Here is a 22,910-nt window from a genome sequence, read left to right as displayed (position 1 = left end):
GGGGATCTCAATCCTTATGGCTCAAGGTTTCCCCTTCTTGAAACCCAAAGCAGCTCTGAGACAGGAAGGATCGTGTCCCAGGGTTTTTAAACATTTCCTGCAGCCTTTTGGCCTGAGAAAACAATAGGCTTGAGTTTCCTTCTTCCAAACATCCTGGCAATTAGCACAGGATAATTTATCCATTAAACAGTTCAGACACAGATTACCACAACTTTCAAAGAGACATATAGACAATAATACAATTTCCCTCAAGTGTCTTCCTAAATACTAATACTCCTTTTTTGATCTTTGAATTAAAGCTATAGCAACAGACAAGACTTGTTTGCTTACATCACAAGACCTGAGCAAACATCTACCCTTCTATCTCTAACAATGCAGGCTTGCATTTCAAAGCTCTATTCATTTACATATCTTCCTAACCAGCTTTTTAAAGTTCGGCCATGGGTCAGGTAAGTCTGTGAGTTAATTAACTCTTTCTGGCCCTGTCACCTTTCAATGAGAAATTACATTACACTCATAACATCACATAACCTTGCTGTGTATTAGAGTGCAGAAGCTGCACCATTGTATAATAGTCCCTGGGTACTGGACTTTCTGTTCCAGGTATATCATGCTTCCACTGAAGTCAACGGGAGGATTTTTCCCATTGAATTCAGTGGCAGCAAAATCTGACTCTTACACAATAACATCCATAGCATTTCGACAGGTTTCAGAGTAACAGCCGTGTTAGTCTGTATTCACAAAAAGAAAAGGAGGACTTGTGGCACCTTAGAGACTAACCAATTTATTTGAGCATAAGCTTTCGTGAGCTACAGCTCACTTCATCGGAAAGCTCATGCTCAAATAAATTGGTTAGTCTCTAAGGTGCCACAAGTACTCCTTTTCATCCATAGCATTGGAGAATAATGGGGTTAAATCATGTGGTTGGTTAAACAGGCAGCTGAGGGGGGCTGGATCCTAAAGATATGTTTCTTGTGACTATACCCCAGCATCCTCCAGGAAGCCATTCCTGGCCTTATGGCGCTCCAGACTGGCAGCATAGCAAAGTCCCAATTTTGCCTTTGTTTAACCGGAAGGAATAAACTTGGAAGCAGCCCAGCCACACAGCAGCTGAGCTGCTGAAAGGGGCTAGAGAATTCTTGCTACACTCTCATGGAAATGTATTCGCTTAGACACTATCTAGGTGCCTGCTTTTGTGAGAAGCCACCCAGGTACCATGGTGATGAGCATTGTATAAATGTCTAGATAAGCGGATAGTTTATAGGTCTTAACTGTGACTCCAGAGTTAAGGTTGGGGTAATTTTTTCACTTCAAGTAGGGGAATTTAAGCTTCTTGTTTAACAAAAGCCATAGTGGGCCTCTCCCCAGTTTACAGCACATAATCTCTGAGCAAAGACTGAATTTGCTGAGGATTTGTTTCAGTTAAATCTGTATTTTAGTTATTTAAAAAAGTCTCCTCTGAGATTTTTTTTAATTGCTTTTTATTTTAATCTCATCTTTTTTGCACCCTTCTAGTTAACAAATGGCTTGTTACTAAACCTTCAAGTTTCCCATAAATGTAAATCTCATTGACTGATCTGTGAATAATAGGCATATTTGAAAAAAAATTCTTAATGATAGGACGTAAACAATCGTAAACAATCGCAATTCCTGACGAGACAATTACAACTAATCAGGTCATTTGCAAGTAGTGACATTGTGACATCAAAAGTACTCAGCCAATCATCAGTAGTCCTCTTGCGTTAATTTGCACACTGCAGTCCAATTGGCTGAACTGAGTATGGGGGGCAGGGGCTGTACACATGCCAAGAGTTTTCATTGGTCCATTACTTGATTGTCCGTGTGCAGACAGAAAGCACAATGGATTGATGGGAGAGCTATGGAGATAATGTAGCATACTATGACATGCTTAATGTTACATACCCATCTTGTTAGTTCCCCTACGGAGTGAATGTTTAGACTCCAAATAGGTGGCCTAATTTTCAAAGGGTGCTGAGAGCACAGCTGTTCCCATTGTCTCCAAGAGGTTCTTTGGAGTGCTCAGTACCTTTTGAAAATCAGCCTTGTTTATTTAAATGCCTACCCAATGACTTAGGGTCCTAATTTTAGGTACCCGGTTTTGAAAATTGCGGTCTGAGTTTATTTTTATAATCAGTGTGGTGGTCAGAAATGAAAGGCTGACTGAAAGAAGTGGCTTTGAGGAGGGATTTGAATGAGGAAAGTGAGGTCGTGTGGCATAAATATAAAATCTATTGTGAAAAGGACATCTGTTCCTGGAAGAGAAGTGATTCTCTCTTCCATTAAGAGAGAAGTTTCCTCTTTGTCTGCAACTTTGTATGACAAGTTTCAGTCCTGAGACCATTCGTATCCTGCAGTTTTACAGCTCTAAAAACAGAGCTAATAATGCAAAGCACAACAGACTCTTAACTACAGAGACAGCACCAAGAGCTGCTGCAATTTTTCTTAGCTTGGCTAAGTGTGTGAAGATTTATTTTTTAATTACACTCACTATTTGGACTACAGATTTTAGGTAATTCATGAAAAAATGTTATAAGCTTGGGAATAGTTTATTGCTGTTTAATGTAAATTGTTTTTTTAATTGCTTGTGTGGCTTGCCAGGGCAAAATTCAGTGAATTTAGCCACAGTCAAACAGCCTGCAATTCACCCCGGAGATGTCCAGTCTTTAGTGAAGAAATAGGCTGGAACGGTTTCCGACAGCATTGTGTGAGGACTGATTCCTGCCCACCACCATTTCTATAAAATAATAAAGGGGCTCACTCATTCATTTTTAAAGTGAGCTGCAACTTTATATAAACAGAATAACTTGCACTCTTTGTTCCATTTATAAATGACTGGTTGTTTTTATTGGCATAATCCCATTTGGGCATCAGGGCCCCACCACGCTAGGGATTGTACACATGTCATCAAAAAGACTGACTTGTGCCCCAAAGAACTTAGTCTGAAGCCCCAATCTTGCAAATAGTTACATTGACATGTCTGGGTTTGTACAGCGCCTAGCACAATAGGATCCTGGCCCAGAGCTGGGACTCCCAGGTGCTATGGTAATATAAGTAATTGAACTGCTTACCTGAGTAACGTTAGGCATCTGTTTAAATGCCTGCAGGGTTCTATTCTTAACACTGCAATAACTTGTCTTGATTGTATCCTATTTTAACAGCAATCAGATTCCCTTTCTGTTAATTGCCAAGTGCCTTTACCAGGGCCAGCAAAGCCCCATGTATTTACTGACACTTGTATCCATGCAGACTCATTAAGGCTTTCTTCTTCTTGTTTCTTTTTAGTGAATTTACTGGACTCCCGCACAGTCATGGGGGATCTGGGATGGATAGCCTACCCGAAAAATGGGGTAAGTCTCAGACGTTTGCTTTCTCAAGCTGAGAGCAGCACTAATAGTTTCCATTTCGAAGGCAGAGTTCTGTGTTGAAAATTCCCTTGGGGGAATTGTTGGCAATAGAAGGGGAAAAAAACAAAACAAAACAAAACAAAACAACAAGCTGCGACTGGAAAAAATGGAGCTGGGGAGGGGTGAGGAATTGATTTATTTCTGCAGCATTGCCAGCCCCACGAGTTCAAATATCATGAGTCAGACTCCCCACCCCAAATCATGACATTTTTAAAAAGTGATAAACTCTGAGTTCTTTTTTCTTCTGTTTTTAGAGCCACTAGGATGCACTTGGGTCATGTTTACATGCTTTTCTCTGTAATTGTGGTGGGCCAGAAACTTACTCTTTGTTTTAAATGAAAACTGAGGGTCTCACATGACTCCAGGAGCTGGCACTTCAAAAAACCAAACTCCAAATCATCTTGTGATAAAATCCCAAGCGTTGGCAACACTGTAATGTCTTTATTTATATTTGGTCTAATTCTGCATCTTGTGAGTAGCGATAGTGAAAACAATGGACAGTGTCCATCCATGAGAGTGAGGAATGCAAGTAAGGGCTTTTTTTGTGATTCTAAGAGACCCCTCATCCCCGAGGGTTGTTCTTTGTTGTGGTTTTGGCTTGTATGGATGGGATTGATACTGCGACTGCACAGAGAATTTTGATGAAACAATGGGGACTTAATCCTGCAAGGGGCTGAGCATTTTTGTGAGTTGCTGGGAATCCCCAGCTCCCTCACCCGTCGCTGAGCGGGACTGATTGGAGCTCAGCATGCTGTAGGATCGGGTCTTGAGTAAGGAGAGGGTTCCGAAATACCATACCTGGAGTTGTAGACAGTCAGCAGCTGTAAATGACTGCAGTGCCATCTTGGAATCTAATTTTGATTGGCTACTGATTGTCATGCAAATGACAATAATTTATATATATATATATGGAAACAGAGGCCTAATTTGGCTTGGTTGTATACCAGCAGTCACTGATAGCCAAAAGGTGACTGTAGTTGTCTTTGACTTCAGACATATAAGAGATTGTAGAGAACTGAGAGTTTCTCCTGACCTGCACTAGGGGCCAGATCCAATTCTTTCCATTGATGTTAATGGAAATTGGATCAGGCCGTAAAGTTGCCCTCTGAGATGCGCCTGGAGGAATTTGACTGTCCTACTGTGCTCTCCCTATGTGGGGATAATGACACTGACCTCCTTTGTGGATCACTTGGAGATAGACAGATGAAAAGTGCGATATTTGAGCTAGGTATTATTATTACATGGGTGGGCATCTTAATGATCCCATGCCGGCAGAACAGCATATGGAGTTAAGATCAGCTGTGAAGGTCCGAGGGGAGAGTGTCCCCCTAACTAGAAGATTTTGTAGGTACTGGATGAAATATTATTTTCTATGGTGCCAGCCCTTTCTAGTATTTCCCCCCCAGCATAAGAAAGCCGTATTTTATTGTCAGCAATGCTAAAACGCAGTTACAGACATGAGTGCAGAAATCATAGGAGCCTAAATGTCCCATAGAGTTGTGTGTGCGTGTGCAGACAAGAGCAGGGAAGACGCTAACTGCTCTAAGCATAGGCCTCAACTTTCTTTTTCCGTGACCCAGAGAAGCTTTATATATTTACAGATTGACTTTCCAACTACCACCCTGGGTTTAAAAACATAAGCTTGACCCATGAATACCAAATCAACTTGGAATTGAGTCAGGAGAGAAGGATTTGTTTCTTTAATTAACTTGCCCAAATCAATAAAAAGTGAAGCAGGCAGTCAGAATTGGTTTTTGAATTGCCAGAAGTCCCTAAATTTCCTTCGTTTTCATGGGGCTTCATAAAAATTCATGATGTCCAATTAGCCCAATTGTCTGTTTGGCCTAATATATTGGCAGTATTTTTCAAGTGGCGAGAAGTATCTTTCTGATCTACCCCCCCAACCCATTTATCACCTCTACAATCAGCAAAGCTCCAACCCTCTCATTTATATGGTATTTCTTCTAAAGATCAGCCTGGTGTAAATATTTAAAATAACTTTCAGCTTGGCATACAGATTTAGAAGTGGGGAGCTTTAATTTTAAAATAAGATCCGAGAAAGGTGGGCTATTCCTTGGGAAGCCAGGTTTCCTAAGACAAAGGTAAATGACTGCAGTGAATTTTGATTGGCCACTGATTGTCCTGCAAAGGTTCAGTGAATGGACACATACATATCTCTGCAGGAAGCAAAGGAGAAACCTTCCCGCATGCAACACTTCCTGTCAGTGAAAACAGTGTCTGGATATAGTATATGTACTGGAATAACCCCTTTGCATCATATTTATTCCCCTATCTAATACTATCCTTCAGTTTCTATTCACTTCAAGTATTTTATGGCTACATTTATTATACCACTGTTGCAGGGATACCACAGTTACTATTATGATAATATATCCTCTTTAAACTCCTGCTTTCCGTAACTCATGCAGTGTTGCCAATTCTCATGATTTCATCATGAGTCTCATGAAATTTAGTATTTTGTTAAAGCTACAGCTGTTAGAATGAAGAGATTGCACGAGAATCTCATCTTTCCTAAAAAAGTAAGCTTCTAGTCCCCATGGTTGCATAGGAAAGCTTGGAAATGTTAAGTAAATGCACCCTAAAAGCCAGCTCAGATACCAGAAGGCAAATAAAAATAGGACCCAAATGTACTGGTTTAGAAAAACCCCAAAACCTCATGATATTTAAGCTGATTTCATGATTTTTGGGCTAAACGTGATTTTTATGAACACTTATGATTTTCTGGACAGCATTAGACTCAGACTGAAATTCTCAACACTCGTCTTCAGTACAAAGATGAATGATTTTAGGGTGGTTTAGCAAAATATTGTGTAACCATTATTAAGTTATCCTGAGAACGTCAAATGGTAAATTTTCATGTTTGAAATCAATTGGGTTCCATGGGGTGGTCAGTATGGGCAATCATTTTGTCTACATCCTATTACAGACTGTCCCCGGGTTACGCAAGACCCGACTTATGCAAATTCGCACTTACGGAAAAAGTTCCATAATCTAGAAACAGAACGATTGCGTAAGTCAGGGGGTGTCTGTACTGCAAACGATGCTAACTTATTATTTATATTGTGGTAACATCCTTAGTTTTGCTAAGCTGTTTCCAAATATACAGGAAGAAAATTCCTGCTTGGCCTTAATTCAGTCTGCTCCTGGTCTCATTGATACCAGTGAAATGCAGAATAGCAGCATTGGTGAAAACCACACCACCTGCATGCAGCTTGAGAAATGAAATCTATGAAGGTGGAGGGCCAATCCAATCCGACCTGGAGCCAGGGCTCAGGGCTTTGCATGCCCTTCCCACAGCTATGTCTCCAGGTACAAATAAGCCATTTTTGGCGTTTCTTAATTCTTTACAGTGGGTCAGACCCACAGCTAGTGTCAATCAGTGGAACTTCATTAAAGCTATGCCAAATTACCCCAGCTCAGGTTCTGGCCCATTGACTTTGTGGTTCTTGGGGAAAGCACTGTAGGTTAGAGTTGTCTGTCCAGTGGCTCAGTCTATTTAGGTACTTACCTGTGGTAGCCAGACACAGAAGCCAAAAACTGGACTGTCTTGGTAAAACCTGGACGGGTAGCAACCCAGTCTGGCCCACATCACTGGGGTACCTGGCAATCATGAATGGATTTTATTCTCTGAACACCCTGGAAGGTAAGGAAGCTTTATCTTCATTTTACAGATGGGAAATGAGGCCCAGAGTAGATTAAGTGACATACCCAAGGCTACATAGACAGTCTGTGGCAGAGCTGGGAATTGGCCCCACATCTCCAGACTCATAATCCAGTGCCTATCTCCTGGACTGTCCTTCCTGCTATGTATGGTGCTATATTCTCCCCCTGGCTTTCCTGCTCTGCTCCTGGTTCCTGGTAGCATTGCTCTCCCTCTGTCCACTATCCCTGGAGCCCCCTCCCCGACAGAGCACTGGGCCTGTGCGGAGCATTTCCCATGCTAGTGTCTGTTAAAATCCTCACAAAGTTGTGGAGGGGTAAAGCACAGGAAGTGCGACCTGCCATCTGCTGAACTCTGGATCCCAGGGGACCATGTGCAGAGTATGGGTTAAAGCGTTGATGATGTCTCAGAGGCCCCTTTATGCAGCACCTGAGCAAGGTTTTTATCCTGTCATCACTAGTGGCAGAGGGGATGGTTTTGCCTCTCAGATATTCTGTAAATGTGGTTTCACTTCACTGAAGTCAATGGAATTACCCTAGATTCACCTGAGAGCAGAATTATGCACACAGTTGCGATCACGAGCTAAAAGACCTCCAGATAAACAAAAAAAACCCCAGCGTCTGTGGGTGGGCTTTCTTGATTAAAAATGGGGCATGTCTAGCGTGCTTGCACTTTATACCCTTCCTGGCACATTTCCGAGGGTACTTTGTAGATTTCAATGAAGCGAGCCACATTAGAAATTTATGCAGATGTGGCTGTGACAATGATTAAGCCTGACATGCAGTAACTGCACTTGCTTTTACTAAACAGTCCCTTTTATCACATATAAAACTCACAGAGATTGAAACAATGGGAAATGGTGTAAGAGAAATATTTATACCAGATCCAGACAGGATTTCTAAACTAAGCAGACTTATTTCCTCTTTTCTTTTTATTTCCTAGAGAGGGGCAGAATCAGGGTAGGAGACACCCTGCGCGGCTCTTAGGTCTGGGTACACCCCACTCAGAGACTCCCTGCAGACACATGCTTTACATCTTGTTTGATGTGGCCATGCAGAAATGCATGTGCTTATAATTACATCCGGCTAATTGCAACAATTGCCTTTTAAAATAAATACTCCGGTTGAGTTGGCTCTATTTGTTCAGCAATTAGGTCTGATATTTTTGTTTCGATAGTAACAATAAGTAGGGTGCGTGTTTTTAGAACTTTCCCTCTTGTGGGTTTTTTTTAAACTTCCTTGCAAACACCTCTTAGAACTTTTTTTTTTTTTCCAAATTAGAGCATGACACACCTGCTGTACTTTTGTATAACCAGGCTTTTTTGTTCCCTGTTGATTTCTCTGAACTTCCTGTAGCATACAGCAGCAAACCCTCTATGGTCCTTTGAGACATGGCTGTTTGCTGGGGCTGGGGCTCACTGCACACCTACACGTATTGGGTTTTTTAAAGCTCAGACTGGAAAACAAACATACACTAAGGAACCTTGTCTTGTGGAGATGTTGAGGATACTGGTTTTGCTCATAATTGTATATTCATTGCAGCAGATACCAAAGAGTTGACTAATTAATTACATTTGTACCAAAAGAGAAAAAACAGTTGCCCCGCCGATGAAAGCAAATCAGGGCAAAAAGCATATGTCAGTGGGGAAATTCAGTAGATTTGACCTTGCAGATGTCTGTTGTTTGGGTGGGGGGGAGTGCTTGGTTTTTGATGAGCAGTGTTTCTGGTTCGTTCTTCTGAGAGAACTCCCCTTATGTGTGTGCCTTTTGAAGTTAAAAATAACTAAGGGTTAGATTAGTCAGCATGGTTCATGAATATATTATGCATCCGATGAAGTGAGCTGTAGCTCACGGAAGCTTATGCTCAAATAAATTTGTTAGTCTCTAAGGTGCCACAAGTCCTCCTGTTCTTTTTGTGAATATATTAGTGTTGCTCTCTCTCCTTCTGAGTGTAGCCTGAGATTTTGCTTTGAAATCCCTGCACTGTTGACTGATTTTGGGGTAGAAATAATAACAATAATAATAATTAATAATTTTTTTTAAAAGGAGGGATGGAAGAACAAGGCGGATTTTGGCACCATTGAGCCATGCCATGTAGCTTTGATTGTAACTGGCATATTTAGGGCACCACAGTTGGAAACCTGTGTTGTTTCCAGTGAATGCGGCTGTTCAGTTGTGAACAATGTTGAAGGCAGAACAGAGAGAGACACCTCAGGGGTGAGGCTAGAATTCATACCAGCAGTGGGGAGCCTAATAAAGATGAAAATAATACTGAAATAGGTTAAAAATATACATTAGCAGTTCTCTGCCCTTAATTTGGCTGGGAATGCAAAAAGAATTACGCTACAAGGGGAACAAATATGACAAGTTGTACACATCTTTGGAGGAAAATTGAGGCAATCTGAAGCAACATTTTAATAATTTAAAAGGAATATTTTAAGGGACGATGTCAAGTTTAATAGGGACAAAATATGACCTACCATTTTCACAAGATTACATGTTGTATGCTTTGGGAACTATAGCCCTGATCTTTTACATACTTACTCGCTTAACTTTACACACTGGATTGGTTCCATTGACGTCAGCTGGGCTACACATATGTGGTAAGTTAGACTCTTATTTAAGTGTTTCCAGCATTGGGTCCTGGTGCCGTACTTAGAGATGGAAGAGATCGTATAGCCAACTTCTGTCATCCCATTCTCTTGCCTAAAGGCCATGGTCCCATGGTAGCATAATTTTCTTTTGGGCATCACCTTTTTTAAAGGACCAGTGTGCTTGGTCTACACAGGTCCAGCACTATCTTTTAGCAACAAAGTTTGCAATCTTGTATTGCATGATAATGATGACAAACATTAATCACATGTTTGTTATGCGACACCATTGTAACCGTTTAAATAAACCGCTGGGCCCATTGTGTGTGTGTGTGTGGTTCTCTCTCTCTCTGTATATGTGTGTGTGTCACGGTTCCTCCCCCACTCTGAACTCTAGGGTACAGATGTGGGGACCTGCATGAAAAACCTCCTAAGCTTATCTTTACCAGCTTAGGTCAAAACTTCCCCAAGGTACAAAATATTACACCCGTTATCCTTGGACTGGCCGCTACCACCACCAAACTAATACTGGTTACTGGGGAAGAGCTGTTTGGACACGTCCTTCCCCCCAAAATACTTCCCAAAACCTTGCACTCCACTTCCTGGACAAGGTTTGGTAAAAAGCCTCACCAATTTGCCTAGGTGACTACAGACCCAGACCCTTGGATCTTAAGAACAATGAACAATCCTCCCAACACTTGCACCCCCCCTTTCCTGGGAAATGTTGGATAAAAAGCCTCACCAATTTGCATAGGTGACCACAGACCCAAACCCTTGGATCTGAGAACAATGAAAAAGCATTCAGTGTTTTACAAGAAGACTTTTAATAAAAAATAGAAGTAAATAGAAATAAAGAAATCCCCCCTGTAAAATCAGGATGGTAGATATCTTACAGGGTAATTAGATTCAAAAACATAGAGAACCCCTCTAGGCAAAACCTTAAGTTACAAAAAAGATACACAGACAGAAATAGTTATTCTATTCAGCACAATTCTTTTCTCAGCCATTTAAAGAAATCATAATCTAACACATACCTAGCTAGATTACTTACTAAAAGTTCTAAGACTCCATTCCTGTTCTGTCCCTGACCAAGACGACTACAGACAGACCCAGACCCTTTGTTTCTCTCCCTCCTCCCAGCTTTTGAAAGTATCTTGTCTCCTCATTGGTCCTTTTGGTCAGGTGCCAGCGAGGTTACCTTTAGCTTCTTAACCTTTTACAGGTGAGAGGAGCTTTCCCCTGGCCAGGAGGGATTTCAAAGGGGTTTACCCTTCCCTTTATATTTATGACAGTGTGTGTGTATGTTTATAAGCTTTCTTTGGCAAGGTAATAAGCCTTGTGGATGCGGGGAAGTCAAGTGGTATATCTTGACTTTAGTAAGGCTTTTGATACTGTCTCACATGACCGTCTCTTAAACAAACTAGGGAAATACAACCTGTTCCCAGAGAGTAGTTATCAGTGGTTCGCAGTCAAGCTGGAAGGGCATATTGAGTGAGGTCCCTCAGGGATCAGTTCTGGGCCCGATTCTGTTCAATACCTTCATCAATGATTTAGATAATGGCATAGAGAGTACTCTTAAAAAGTTTTCTGATGATACCGAGGATTGCAAGTGCATTGGAGAATAGGATTAAAATTCAAAATGATCTGGACAAACTGGAGAAATGGTCTGAAGTAAATAGGATGAAATTCAATAAGGAGAAATGCAAAGTACTCCACTAAGGAAGGAACAACTAGTTGCACACATACACGGGAAATGGCTGCCTAGAAAGGAGTACTGTGGAAAGGGATCTTGTAACACTGTTGCAAAAAAGCAAACATGATTCTGGGATGTATTAGCAGGAGTGTTGTAAGCATGACGCAAGAAATAATTCTTCCGTTCTACTCTGCATTGATACAGCCTCAGCTGGAGTATTGTGTCCAGTTCTGGTCGCCACATTTCAGGAAGGATGTGAACAAATCGGAGAAAGTCCAGAGAAGAGCAACAAATATGATTAAAGATCTAGCAAACACGACCTATGAGGAAATATTGAAAAGAATTAGGTTTGTTTCGTCTGGAGAAGAGAAGACTGAGAGGGGGCATGTATTCAAATACATAAAAGGTTGTTACAAGGAGGAGGGAGAAAAAATGTTCTTCTTAACTTCTGAGAATAGGACAAGAAGCAATGGGCTTAAATTGCAGCAAGGGAGGTTTAAGTTGAACATTAGGAAAAATGTCCTAACTGTCAGGATAGTTAAGCACTGGAATAAATTGCCTAGGGAGGTGGTGGAATCTCCATCATTGGAGATTTTTAAGAGCAGGTTGGACAAACACCTGTCAGGGATGGTCTAGATAATACTTAGTCCTGCCATGAGTGCAGGGGACTGGACTAGATGGCCTCTCGAGGTCCCTTCCAGTCCTACGATTCTATGATATACCAGTGTATGTCAGAGTAACTATGTGAAGTCTACAGCTGCAGAGGTGTAAATGAGATCAGAATCAGTGTGTTGTTATAGGCTGAATCTTTGCCCCACCTAAATACATATGCCTTATGTGAGATGTCCGCCCTCCAAACTTATTTATTCTGAGTTTGTTCAAAAAGCCACTTTCTCCTCATTAGAAATCCCTCCTCAAGACCCATTTCTTCTGTGATGCCTACAAGAAATTAGCCCACCTTAGACTTTTATTTAATTTCTATTCGCCATTGTTTAAAAAATAATAATTTCTACATCATGCTACAGAGCACTCCTCACTATGTAGTCTTATAGTGTTATTGAAGACCTCCCTCTAGCCCCTTCTTTCCGTCTGGTTATCACAATTAATTGCATGCTGCCTGAAATTAGGCCCCGATCCTTCCCCATGCTTGGGGACCCCTGAAGCTGTGTGGCATCATTGACATCAGTGGGCTGTCACTCAAGCAGAACAGCTTGTAGGGTGATGCCTTAGGCCTTGATCTTGCCAAGGCTTATGGGCGTGGACTGTGGTCCTGATCCAAAGCCTGTTGAAGTATCTGAAAAGTCTTCCGTGTTTTCAGTGGTCATTGGATCTCGTCTGTGAATAGCTGAGTTCAATGGGACTGTTCGCGGTGTGTAAAGTTAAGCAGATGTGTGAGTCCCTGTAGCTTTGGGCCTTAGTCTGTTGGCAGCTTGGGGCAAGGATCGTAACTTGTTAACTGTGTGTGAAGTGCCAAGCATGCTCTGAGGTGCCATAAAATAAATTACTATTAATAGTAATGTGAAAATAAATATTTTTCTTTTCTAGCCTTATATATTAATTTCTTGAGCTGATATCACAGAAGAACTTGATGCATCTCAGTAAGTGGAGTTGTCAGAATTAGGTGTATGGGCACATTGAATAAACAATCTCATATCATGCTGAAACACATTCCTTTTTCTCCAAAATCCAGGAATTAAAATTCAGGAATCAAAGGGCTTTGAATGACTTTCTCTTCGAAGAGCGTTGTGTTCTCTTTGTCTCATGTACAACTTCAGGCATTTTTGAATCTAATGTTTTTTAGTAATGACGTTCTATAAATATATATAGTTAGTGCGATCCTGAATCATATTAAATCTTGCTGGATTAAACACCACATGAGAAAATGCAGGTCTTTAAAACCTGAATTAGCGTTTATAGCTTGTGTTGCTCAATTTAAAGCATGTACCCATCTCTTCGCATACTGGGCATTCCCCGTAACGTGTATATTACTTAACCACATAATCCGTTTATATGGCTAAGAAACGCATAGTCCTGGTCTTGCTCCATTAGCTTGCATGTGTTTTTACTTTGGATACCTGCATTGTGGCTAACCACTAATTCAAGATTGCAGTAACTTTTCTTTTTTTATAATGGAGGAAATCGGTGGTGTTTTGTTTTGTTTTGTTTTTGGTGACTAGCTCTGAAAGGCTCTGATCCAAAGCCCACTGAAGTCAATCAGAGTCCTTCCACTGACTTCACTGAGCTTTGGATCAAGGCCAAAAACCAGCTGGGCTATTTTTTTGCTCACATTTAAAACCCTGACCACTGCAGGCAGGGATAAACGCTGTAATGTTCAGTCTGGAAGGTCAAAGTTCTGGAATATTATAAATTTTTGAAAAAAGGTGTTAGAATAGAAACCATGAGAGGTGGGATTTTCTGAAGCTCTGATCATTAGCCTAACACTGCTCCCCTTCAAGTCAGTGGGAGCTAGGGTGACAAGATAGCAAGTGTGAAAACTCGGGACAGGGGTGGGGGGTAATAGGCACCTGTATAAGACAAAGTCCCAAATATTGGGACTGTCCCTATAAAATTGGGACATCTGGTCACTCTGGTGGGAGCAGAGTTAGCTCAATGCTTTGTGTTTCTGAACCCCCTTTCCCACATGTAAGAGGAGTGAGCCCTTTGAGAGATGTCTTTGAATAACTGCAAATTCCAGCAATGTGAATGATCAGGCAGGGGATGTCCCTGTCGTTAAGTATCTAAGTGTGCCTCTAATAAACTTCCTGCTTCAGCTTCATATTGCTTAGCAGAGCTGGTCACAGGGTGGATTGATTTAAATCAGCGATTTAAGTAATGATTTTAATCACCAAGTGGAAAGCCTTGATTTAAATCATTTATTTTAATCAACTTTTCTATTTGTACTTCAGTTATTTCCTAAAGAAAGACGGATTCTCATTGGTTGATATAACCATTAAAACTTGTTGATTTGCAACAAAATAGAAGCTTTAGACTAGATTTGGTACATATTTTTGCTACGTATATACATTTATTTAAGCAATTATATACCTTAATAGTTTCATTTTCTTATTAATTGTACATTTTATTATGTTAGACAGTAGTCAAAGTATTTCTTATTTACTAGATAACTTTTTGCTCATTTGCATCAAGATGCATTGGATGATAACTGGAATTTAATTAAAACAACCATAAATGTTTTGGATACATAAACTTCTCTTATCAAAACATGTTTCACATTTACAACTAAATTATAATAAGTTTAGGCCTTGCCATATTTTTTCACAAATTCAGATTTCATTTTAAACAGGTTCATTTTTAAAAAGAAAAACTTATTATAAAGGTATTATAATTTCAAATAACGAAATTAAAATAACTCCAATTCAAATAAAAAACTGAAAACCGAAGGTTTTTGTTTCAAATGCTGAAATCCAACAATCTCTTGGGTTTGGGGTTTCTTTCAATGAAAACTCAAATAGCTTAGTTGAAAACACTTATTTCCCTCCCCAAAATTTTATTTGCAATAAAACCTCATTTTTGATTGAAAAAAAACCCAAAAAACCCCGATGGCTCAGCTCTATTATCTAGTGTATGGCCTCCATCTTCCACTGGGACAAAAACTTTTACAAAGTGATACAAGATTATTGTTTCTTATTACCATTCAAGGTATTGAAACAGTCTGACATGAAATACAAGTAACACAAGGGATAACAAATAGCCACTTTTGGTGGTCCTATGTGTTTATTTCAAAGCACCCACCAGGGCTATAGGCTCCCATCACTTCCAATGCCACAAAGAAAATTGTTACGGCTACTAACTAGTATTTAGATGGATCCAAATTTGCACAGAGAGGTATGTCTGTAGCAACATTAGTGACACCACTGCTGTCAGTCATCTCTGCTTGTACTGCTGTGCCATCCCATGCTGAGATGCCCCTGTGATTTATTGTAAGCCTCCCATGGGCTGTATGGTGAGTATAAAAGCATTAAAGAGCACCATGGGGCTCAGGTTGCTGCTGCAGCTTGCTTTGCCCTGTCAGGTAACAGTGTGCTTTAAAAAAACCTCCTGCTGCAGACCTGGAAGAGTTATAAGCATTTGCTGGAAGAGAGACTACAGACTTTCCTATGTATAATTAAGCTTGAAGTTACTATTGTTATTTAAAATAGAAATACATTTAAGTGAACATGTCCCCTGTGAGCTCAAGGTTAGATTCAGAAGTGAATGAGAGCTAGAGATATGAGAGAGCGTTCTTTTTTCAATCTGGGTGAAGTTCATGGCTGCCTTTTTGCCAGTGTTACCCCAGTTACGTAGGAGCTATGGGGAAGTTTTGCTATAGCTTGATGCTGAATTTTGTGGGTACATGTACTGGCAGGTATTGGAAAAATGGAGTAAGCAAGCTGTGTCTCCTTTGTGTCTTTCCATGCCTATGGCAGAGCAAGGTAAACCCGCTTTCGGACATGTGCTTACTATAAATAACTGCTTTCCTGCAGTCTCAAAGATGAGGCTTTAACAACCGAAATACTTTGGGACATGTTTATTTATTTTTTAAAAGAACGCTTGTGTAAGGGCCTGGTGTAAATAAATGGCAAGACTCCCATTTGCCTTGGAGGAGAGCAGGGTTGAGCCATTGGCTTGTAACAGAGGTCTTGAGCCGAAGCCCATCAGTACTGATGGTCTGTCTTCTGTTGCCATTAATGGGCCCTGGATGAGCCCCTCAGTGCATTGTCATGTGGAATATCCAGGTGGTGTATGGCAAGAGCTGGGGATGATGAGTGATACCCATTCCACAGAACAGGATCTCTGTTGGTACGATTTGTCACATGTGGCATGCTGGTCCGTATTGATACATGAATTAGTATAGTTGTGGCAGCTACTCCTGCCATCCAGGGAGGGCAGCTGCTACCTAAGGATTCAAGCCCGCTCTCATTGCATGAATGAATGGCCGTTCTGCCTCGGCCTTTGGATCAAGCCCTAAAAGTGAGGGCGTGAGAATGCGGGGCTGGGGAGGAAATACCGTCATGTCACCTGACTTGCCATAATCTAATTTTTCACTGCTTACGGGTCCAATCCTTCAAATGCTTGAGCCTGTTGGTAGCATTACTCAAGTGAGTAGCACGAATGAACTCAATGGGACTGCTCACCTGGATACAGTTACTCGTGTGTGCGTCTGCAGGATCGGACCAAAAAGATAGTGAAATCCCTAAGCCTTATCTTTGTTGTCTGACTGTTAAGTGGGGCGATAGAGGGGTCTGGAGCTTTTGTTCTCCTGCAGATGGAACTGAGTTTCTTTGTTTAGTCTGGTTTCAGAGGAACAGCCGTGTTAGTCTGTATTCGCAAAAAGAAAAGGAGTACTTGTGGCACCTTAGAGACTAACCAATTTATTTGAGCATGAGCTTTCGTGAGCTGTAGCTCACGAAAGCTCATGCTCAAATAAATTGGTTAGTCTCTAAGGTGCCACAAGTACTCCTTTTCTTTTTGTTTAGTCTGTGTCTCATCCTCAGGCTGTAAGCCAACTCTTCATTCTGTGATGGCAACTTCCTCGCATGCTGGGCCTGGTTCTCTCTCCTTTTCTGAGGCCCCTTGTGGCGTGTGCCTGCAGACAGCAGTTTGAGGTGCTAATTACATGACACTAACATGTCTACACTGCTGCTGCAGGTATAATTTCCAGCTCGAGGAGACATACGTGCAAGAGCTCTGATCAAGCTAGCATGCGAAAAATAGCAGAGTAGCCACAGCATTGTGAGACCAGAGAGACGTGCTTGGGGCAGCTAGCTGCTTGCGACGGGCAGCTAGGCTGCTATTTTGGCCACACTTTCTCAATCAGAGCTAGTGCGGGTATGTCTCCTCCAACTAGAAATTACATTTCCAGCTCCAGTGGAGACATGCCCCGACTCTGTTACATCCGGGTCGCTCCTGACTTCTCCTCGCCTGACGTGTGAACATCTCAAGATCATTCTGGAAGCGGGGCCATCAGTTCAGTAACTTGCTGCCTTGCCAGGGGGCTAGCAGAATGGGCCCTGGAGACAGAGCACTTGGTCTGTTTGCTCCCATATGGAATTATTAGTCTCCACTTAATCACAGCAAAAATTCAGTCCTGGGTGTTTTGTTCAATATACACATTGTTGTTCAGTTTTATTTCATTAGCTTTATTTTCTTGAGGAGTAGAAACCATGCACACTTCAGGTTTCAATCCTCCAAGCTGTTTATGGTTGGCCAGCTGTCAAAGCTCATTGCAAGATGTATAATTTTAAGTGTTGTTATGAATTGTAAGGCGTGCACTGCCTATTCTAGCTGATTATAACATGCAAATGTATAATAACCCAGTAAATCATAGCCAGTGCTATGATTACAAATCATTACAATAACGCAAGATTAGTCAGTTTATGTCACAAATCCTTCTAGACTGTACAATTAAAGTCATAGCCACAAGTATAATCCGGTGAGATAAAGTCACTTCATTACCAAACCTTCTCCTGGTTTACTGTTTGCTTTATTCTGATGCCAGATTGAATAACTGAATGGGTCTGTGCAATTAACCTTAATGGTGGCAGATCTGCTTTTTGTCTCTCCACTAATTCTGGAGTGTATTTTACATCTTAAAAATATGGATTATAGTTAAGATAATAATCAGGCAAAGCCCTGATGATTTCAATCCCGGCAGCAGGGAAAATCAATACAAATGATTTTTAAGGAAAGTATAAGGGAGCATAATTAGTCATTGGTGCCCATCAAAATAAATGTATTGTCAGGTGATTTTAAAAAAACAACTTGCAATTTTCTGTACATAATACTAATGTGGTAGGATGCGTGACTGGACAGATCAATGCTTTCGTGAGAGAGGGGGAGGATGTATAATTCGGGCTCGGCAAACTACTCCAGATAAATCAGGACCAACCCTCTTCACTCCAGACTTCACCTGATCCCAAAATAAACCTTTTCAGGCTTGGAAATACTTGAGTAATCCCCATCCCCATGGCCTCCTTGTATTTTTCACTGTTGCATAACTCTGGACTTCCTAGTCCCATGTGAGAACAGAAGCCAGAGATCCAAAGCAGTGTGAGAAGAGTTATTCCCCTGTAAGGTCCAGCCCAGGCTGGGTGATAATAGGGGTGTGAGTGCATCTCACAAACATCCAGAATGGGATAATCCAAATTGCCTAGGGGATTTGGATAAGACAAGGTGGATGAGGGAATATCTGTTGGTCAGAGAGACAAGCTCTCTTACACTGAGCTCTTCTTCAGGGCTGGGAAACGTACTCAGAGAATCACAGCTAAATACATATCCCGAGACCGACACAGCTACAACCATGCTGCATACAATAGGGGATTTGGATGTCTAATTCCTGTTAACTTTAATGGGATTTGAGCAACCAAATCCATGAGGTAGGAAAGCTCACAGCTCCTAGTTTACAAGGCCATGTGACAATCTGCCAATAACAGCTCCTGGTGTTTCAGTCACCTTGGGACAAATATAAATCAAAGTTTCCATCTGCCAGACATATACATTTATTTAAGAATGTTTTGTTTACTCGGAACACAGGGAATAATTTCGTATTCTCTGGGAATGCTCGTATTTACTTGTGTTGATGTGACATTTTCAATTATTTTTAGAGAATGCTAGGACCGAGCTAAGTATATGTGTTTTAAACCAGAGAAGGTATGTAGCTCTTAAAAAATTTGTTTATGATGCTGAATATATAAAGGCTGTAAAAGGCCAGCACTGTCCAGAGTACTGAAGAGAGACCAGGTTCTCCAGCGTCTGACAAGTATAAATGGCCCTAGCTGATGTTCAATTGACAGAGCAAAATACTCTTTGCATGACCTCAGCATTCACCCTGTTTTACTCTCAGCTAGACCAGTTCTAACAGCTGACTGGAACTCTGTACCCCAGCAGGAAACAATAACTGGTTCCAGAAAATCTGGAACACACATGTTACAGAAAAACAGCCTTTTCTGAAGAGAAGAAACCTGCAGTGTTACCATGAGAATTGGCAACACTTTTTGGACTCTACTAAAAATGTCCAGCTTAAAAAATAAAAAAAATCAAATTTGGTTTTGCCAATGTAGAACTCTCTTTCTGTATCATATAGTAGATTTTCTTTATACAGAGAGCAGTGAGAGTGATGGCCCTATGCCACACCCTCCTTTTGTCTTAAAGAGTAGACCAAGAATAAATTATAAGACACTTTCTGTTTACATATTGTTTGAAAACTTCACTGCTACCACATCCTTATGCTAGGCTGCTATTGGCGGGGGAACTGTTGTGTTTTGTTGTTTTTATTTACTGTAGTACCTATGAGAGTTGAGTAGTGATCAGTATCCCAGCGTGTCAGGCGCAGTACAGACAGAACATCAGACAGCCCGTGCCCCAACAAGCTAACAATGTAAACAGACAAGACAGGAAAAGGAAGTGAGTGTGATTACACCTATTTTGTAGATGGGGAACTAAGACACAGCCATGGGAATTGACTTACCGAAATCACACAGGGAATCTGTGGCAAAGCCAGGAATTAAACCTTAATCTTCTGAAACCTGGTTTCAGTCCCATAAACACAAGATTGTCCTCTCTACAGTCTTCTCTCTGAGTTCTATTTTTAGTCTTTTGAAATTACTTTCTTGTTCTTTGCTTTTATCTGTTCTTCAAAACCAAAATCAACATTCCTACTAATAGAAAAAGAGTCTGATTCAGTCACTGCTGACACATTTCCTTCCAGTGTAGCACTGTCCTCCCCTGCCAGGCATACATCTTTAAATTTCTAAGCCCCTAACTATTTCGTTGTTCTAATTGAGTTTTTTTCCCCTTCGTTATGAATGAAATCAAGAAAAGTGTAATCAAAATAATAATAACAAATAAGAAACTCAGCAACTCCACACTGTTTAAAATTGTTAATTAAAAATCATTGTTAATTAAAAATCAACGTTCTTGATGTGCTGTTTCGTTCTGAATTATAATTCTATGTTCCTACTTGAGTAAATCAGTAAAATAAAATAAAAATAATAGTTTGTTAAGCAACAGCATGTGTCTGGTTTTTATTTCCATTTCAAAGTAAGGGCTGAGTTGAAGGTTGCTTCTTTCACAGATTCGTAGGTTTTAAGGCCGGAAGGCACTATTGTAATTATCCTCCCGCATTACACACTGAGTGGCTCTACGATAAAACCAGTCACTTCTGTTTGAGCTATAGTAATCATTTAGATATAATAATGACACGAAGGTTGTGCTTTTCATCAGTAAAAAGAAAAGGAGTACTTGTGGCACCTTAGAGACTAACCAATTTATTTGAGCATGAGCTTTCGTGAGCTACAGCTTACTTCATTGGATTGGTTAGTCTCTAAGGTGCCACAAGTACTCCTTTTCTTTTTGCGAAGACAGACTAACACGGCTGTTACTCTGAAACTTTTCATCAGTAGATCTCAAAGTGCTTTACAAAGGAAGTTTAGTATCATTACCATTGGAAAGACATCCCATTTAGGTTTAAAGATTTCAGAGAATGGGGAATCCCTCACATCCCTAGGGATTCCAGTGTTTAACGACCCTCCACTGGAAGAAGTCTGCACCTTACTTCTAGTCTGAATATGTCTAGCTTCAGCTTCCAGCCGCTGGTTCTTATTATGCCTTTTCCCTGCTAGATGAAAGAGCCCTCAACTGTCAGTATCCTCCTCCCCACGTAGATACTTGTAGACTGTAATGAAGCCACCTCAGAACCCTCTCTTTGTTAAGCTAAATAGAGGGAGCTTCTTTAGTTTCAGGGCCAGTCAGGTTTTCCAAGTCTTGAATCATTGCAGCTCTTTTCTGAACCCTTTTCAATTTTCAATATCCTTTTAGAAATACAGACACCTCAACTGGGCACAGCGTTCCAGCGATCTTTGCAAAGGATTACCTTTGCTCTGTTAGCCGCCACATCGTTCTCCAAGCTCATGTTGATTTGGTTCTTCCAATAATGTTAGAGAAACCAAAGGGGAGCTGTGGACACAAAAAAGGGAGCAGAACATTTCCATTGAAGTGGAAACCAGCTAGAAGGTTTAGGGTACTTCTGAAGCAACAAGGTAATAAATGAATGCATTGGAAAGAGAGACATGCATATTGCTGTTGTGTAAGAAGATAGGGAGCCATTCACTACTTGGGCATGTAAGGGAAGAGAAACAACATCATGGGCCTATGGGTGAGTGTGGAGGAGAGAAGAGAACTGAGGGTATGTCTACATCGTTTTAAAAGAAACCATGGCAGCGAGTCTCAGAGCCTGGATCAACTGACTTGAGTTTGTGGGACTCATGCTATGGGGCTAAAAATAGCAGTGTAGACGTTCCTCCTTGGGCTGAAGCCCAGGCTCTGAAACCCGGCCAAGGGGGTGGGTCTCAGAGTCTGGGGTCCAGCCTGAGTGGGAACGTCTAACACTGCTAGACCATAGTGTGAGCCCCAGTCAGGTGACCTGGGCTCTGCCAGTTGCTGCCATGTTTGTTTGGGGTTTTTTTTCAGTGTTGACGTATCCTGACATTGCTCACGGGGAGAACGGTGAAGGAGAAGAGTAACTGTGAGGGGAGACTACTCACTGTTCAGAAAAGCTGATCCACCCTCTGTACAGAGTGGTCAAACACAGAGGCACAGACTTCCCAAGTGGTGCAGCAAGGACTGGAATCCTTCTGTCCTGCGGGGAGCACCTCACCCCGCTCTCTCAGCCCAGGAACAGTGCTGTACTCTTCAGAGACAGCCACTGCCCTCCTTAGCTGGGAGAATGGAGCAGCCTGATGGGGTGAGAGGGGCAAATAATGGAGGGAAATGGATAGGTATCCTGGAGGGCCCTTCCTTGATGCTCACATCTGCCTAAAGCCCAGGAATGGCAATGTTCATTACTGGGCCAGCAACTGCTTTATAATAGATATAAAAGCATCATGTCTGTAAAGTCGTTACAGACATGATGCTTTTTACTCCTGGGGGAATTCTGCGCCACCACGGGGGCGCAGAATTCAGACCTTCTGCAGATTTCTTGGCTCCCCCGCAGAAAAATTGGGGAGCAAAGAAATCTGTGGGGAACACATGCTCCTTCCCCAGAAGCCCGGGCACGTGTGCTGGGAGCAGCCCCCAGCAGAGAGCAGATCACAGCAGGAGGGAAGCTGGGCGTGCCTGCGTCCCCTGGGGATACGGACATTAAGGGGGTGGGGCTGCGTGCGAATGTTGCTGCATCCCCTGGGGGCTTGGAGGCATAGGGCTGTGTGAAGCAGGCTCTGTCCCTGAGGCAGAGCAGAAATGTAACAACTATGCAGGCAAGCTGCTGATGTTCCCATTGTTAGTTAATTGTTCCAATTCTTAGTCAACTAATGACAGGTTTCAGAGTAGCAGCCCTGTTAGTCTGTATTCGCAAAAAGAACAGGAGTACTTGTGGTACCTGAGAGACTAACAACTAAGGCTCCTTTACCTTGCCAGAATGGGGTAAAGGAGCTTTATTGTAAATGACAGTAACAGAATCCTCAGCTAGGAAGGTCTATGTACGTTCTCCCTTTTTTTCCTGTGCCAGGGAGGCAAAATGGGGTT

The 22,910-nt window shown here is 41.6% G+C and overlaps 1 protein-coding gene across 16 annotated transcripts in view; it reads left to right on the top strand.

Annotated features, from left to right (window-relative positions):
* The window catches only part of EPHA5 (EPH receptor A5), a 319,531-nt gene that overhangs the window by 20,870 nt on the left and 275,751 nt on the right, over positions 1–22,910 (top strand). For all 16 annotated transcript variants that reach the window (XM_073340244.1, XM_073340243.1, XM_073340239.1 and 13 more), the window contains exon 2: positions 3,304–3,368. In XM_073340244.1, coding sequence (XP_073196345.1) covers positions 3,304–3,368 — 65 coding nt within the window. The remainder of the gene's footprint in view (positions 1–3,303; positions 3,369–22,910) is intronic.

Source organism: Lepidochelys kempii, chromosome 4 (assembly GCF_965140265.1).
Source record: "Lepidochelys kempii isolate rLepKem1 chromosome 4, rLepKem1.hap2, whole genome shotgun sequence".
Lineage (NCBI taxonomy): Eukaryota > Metazoa > Chordata > Testudines > Cheloniidae > Lepidochelys > Lepidochelys kempii.
Note: the sequence above shows the minus strand (reverse complement) of the source record. Positions and strands in the feature narration are given on the sequence as shown.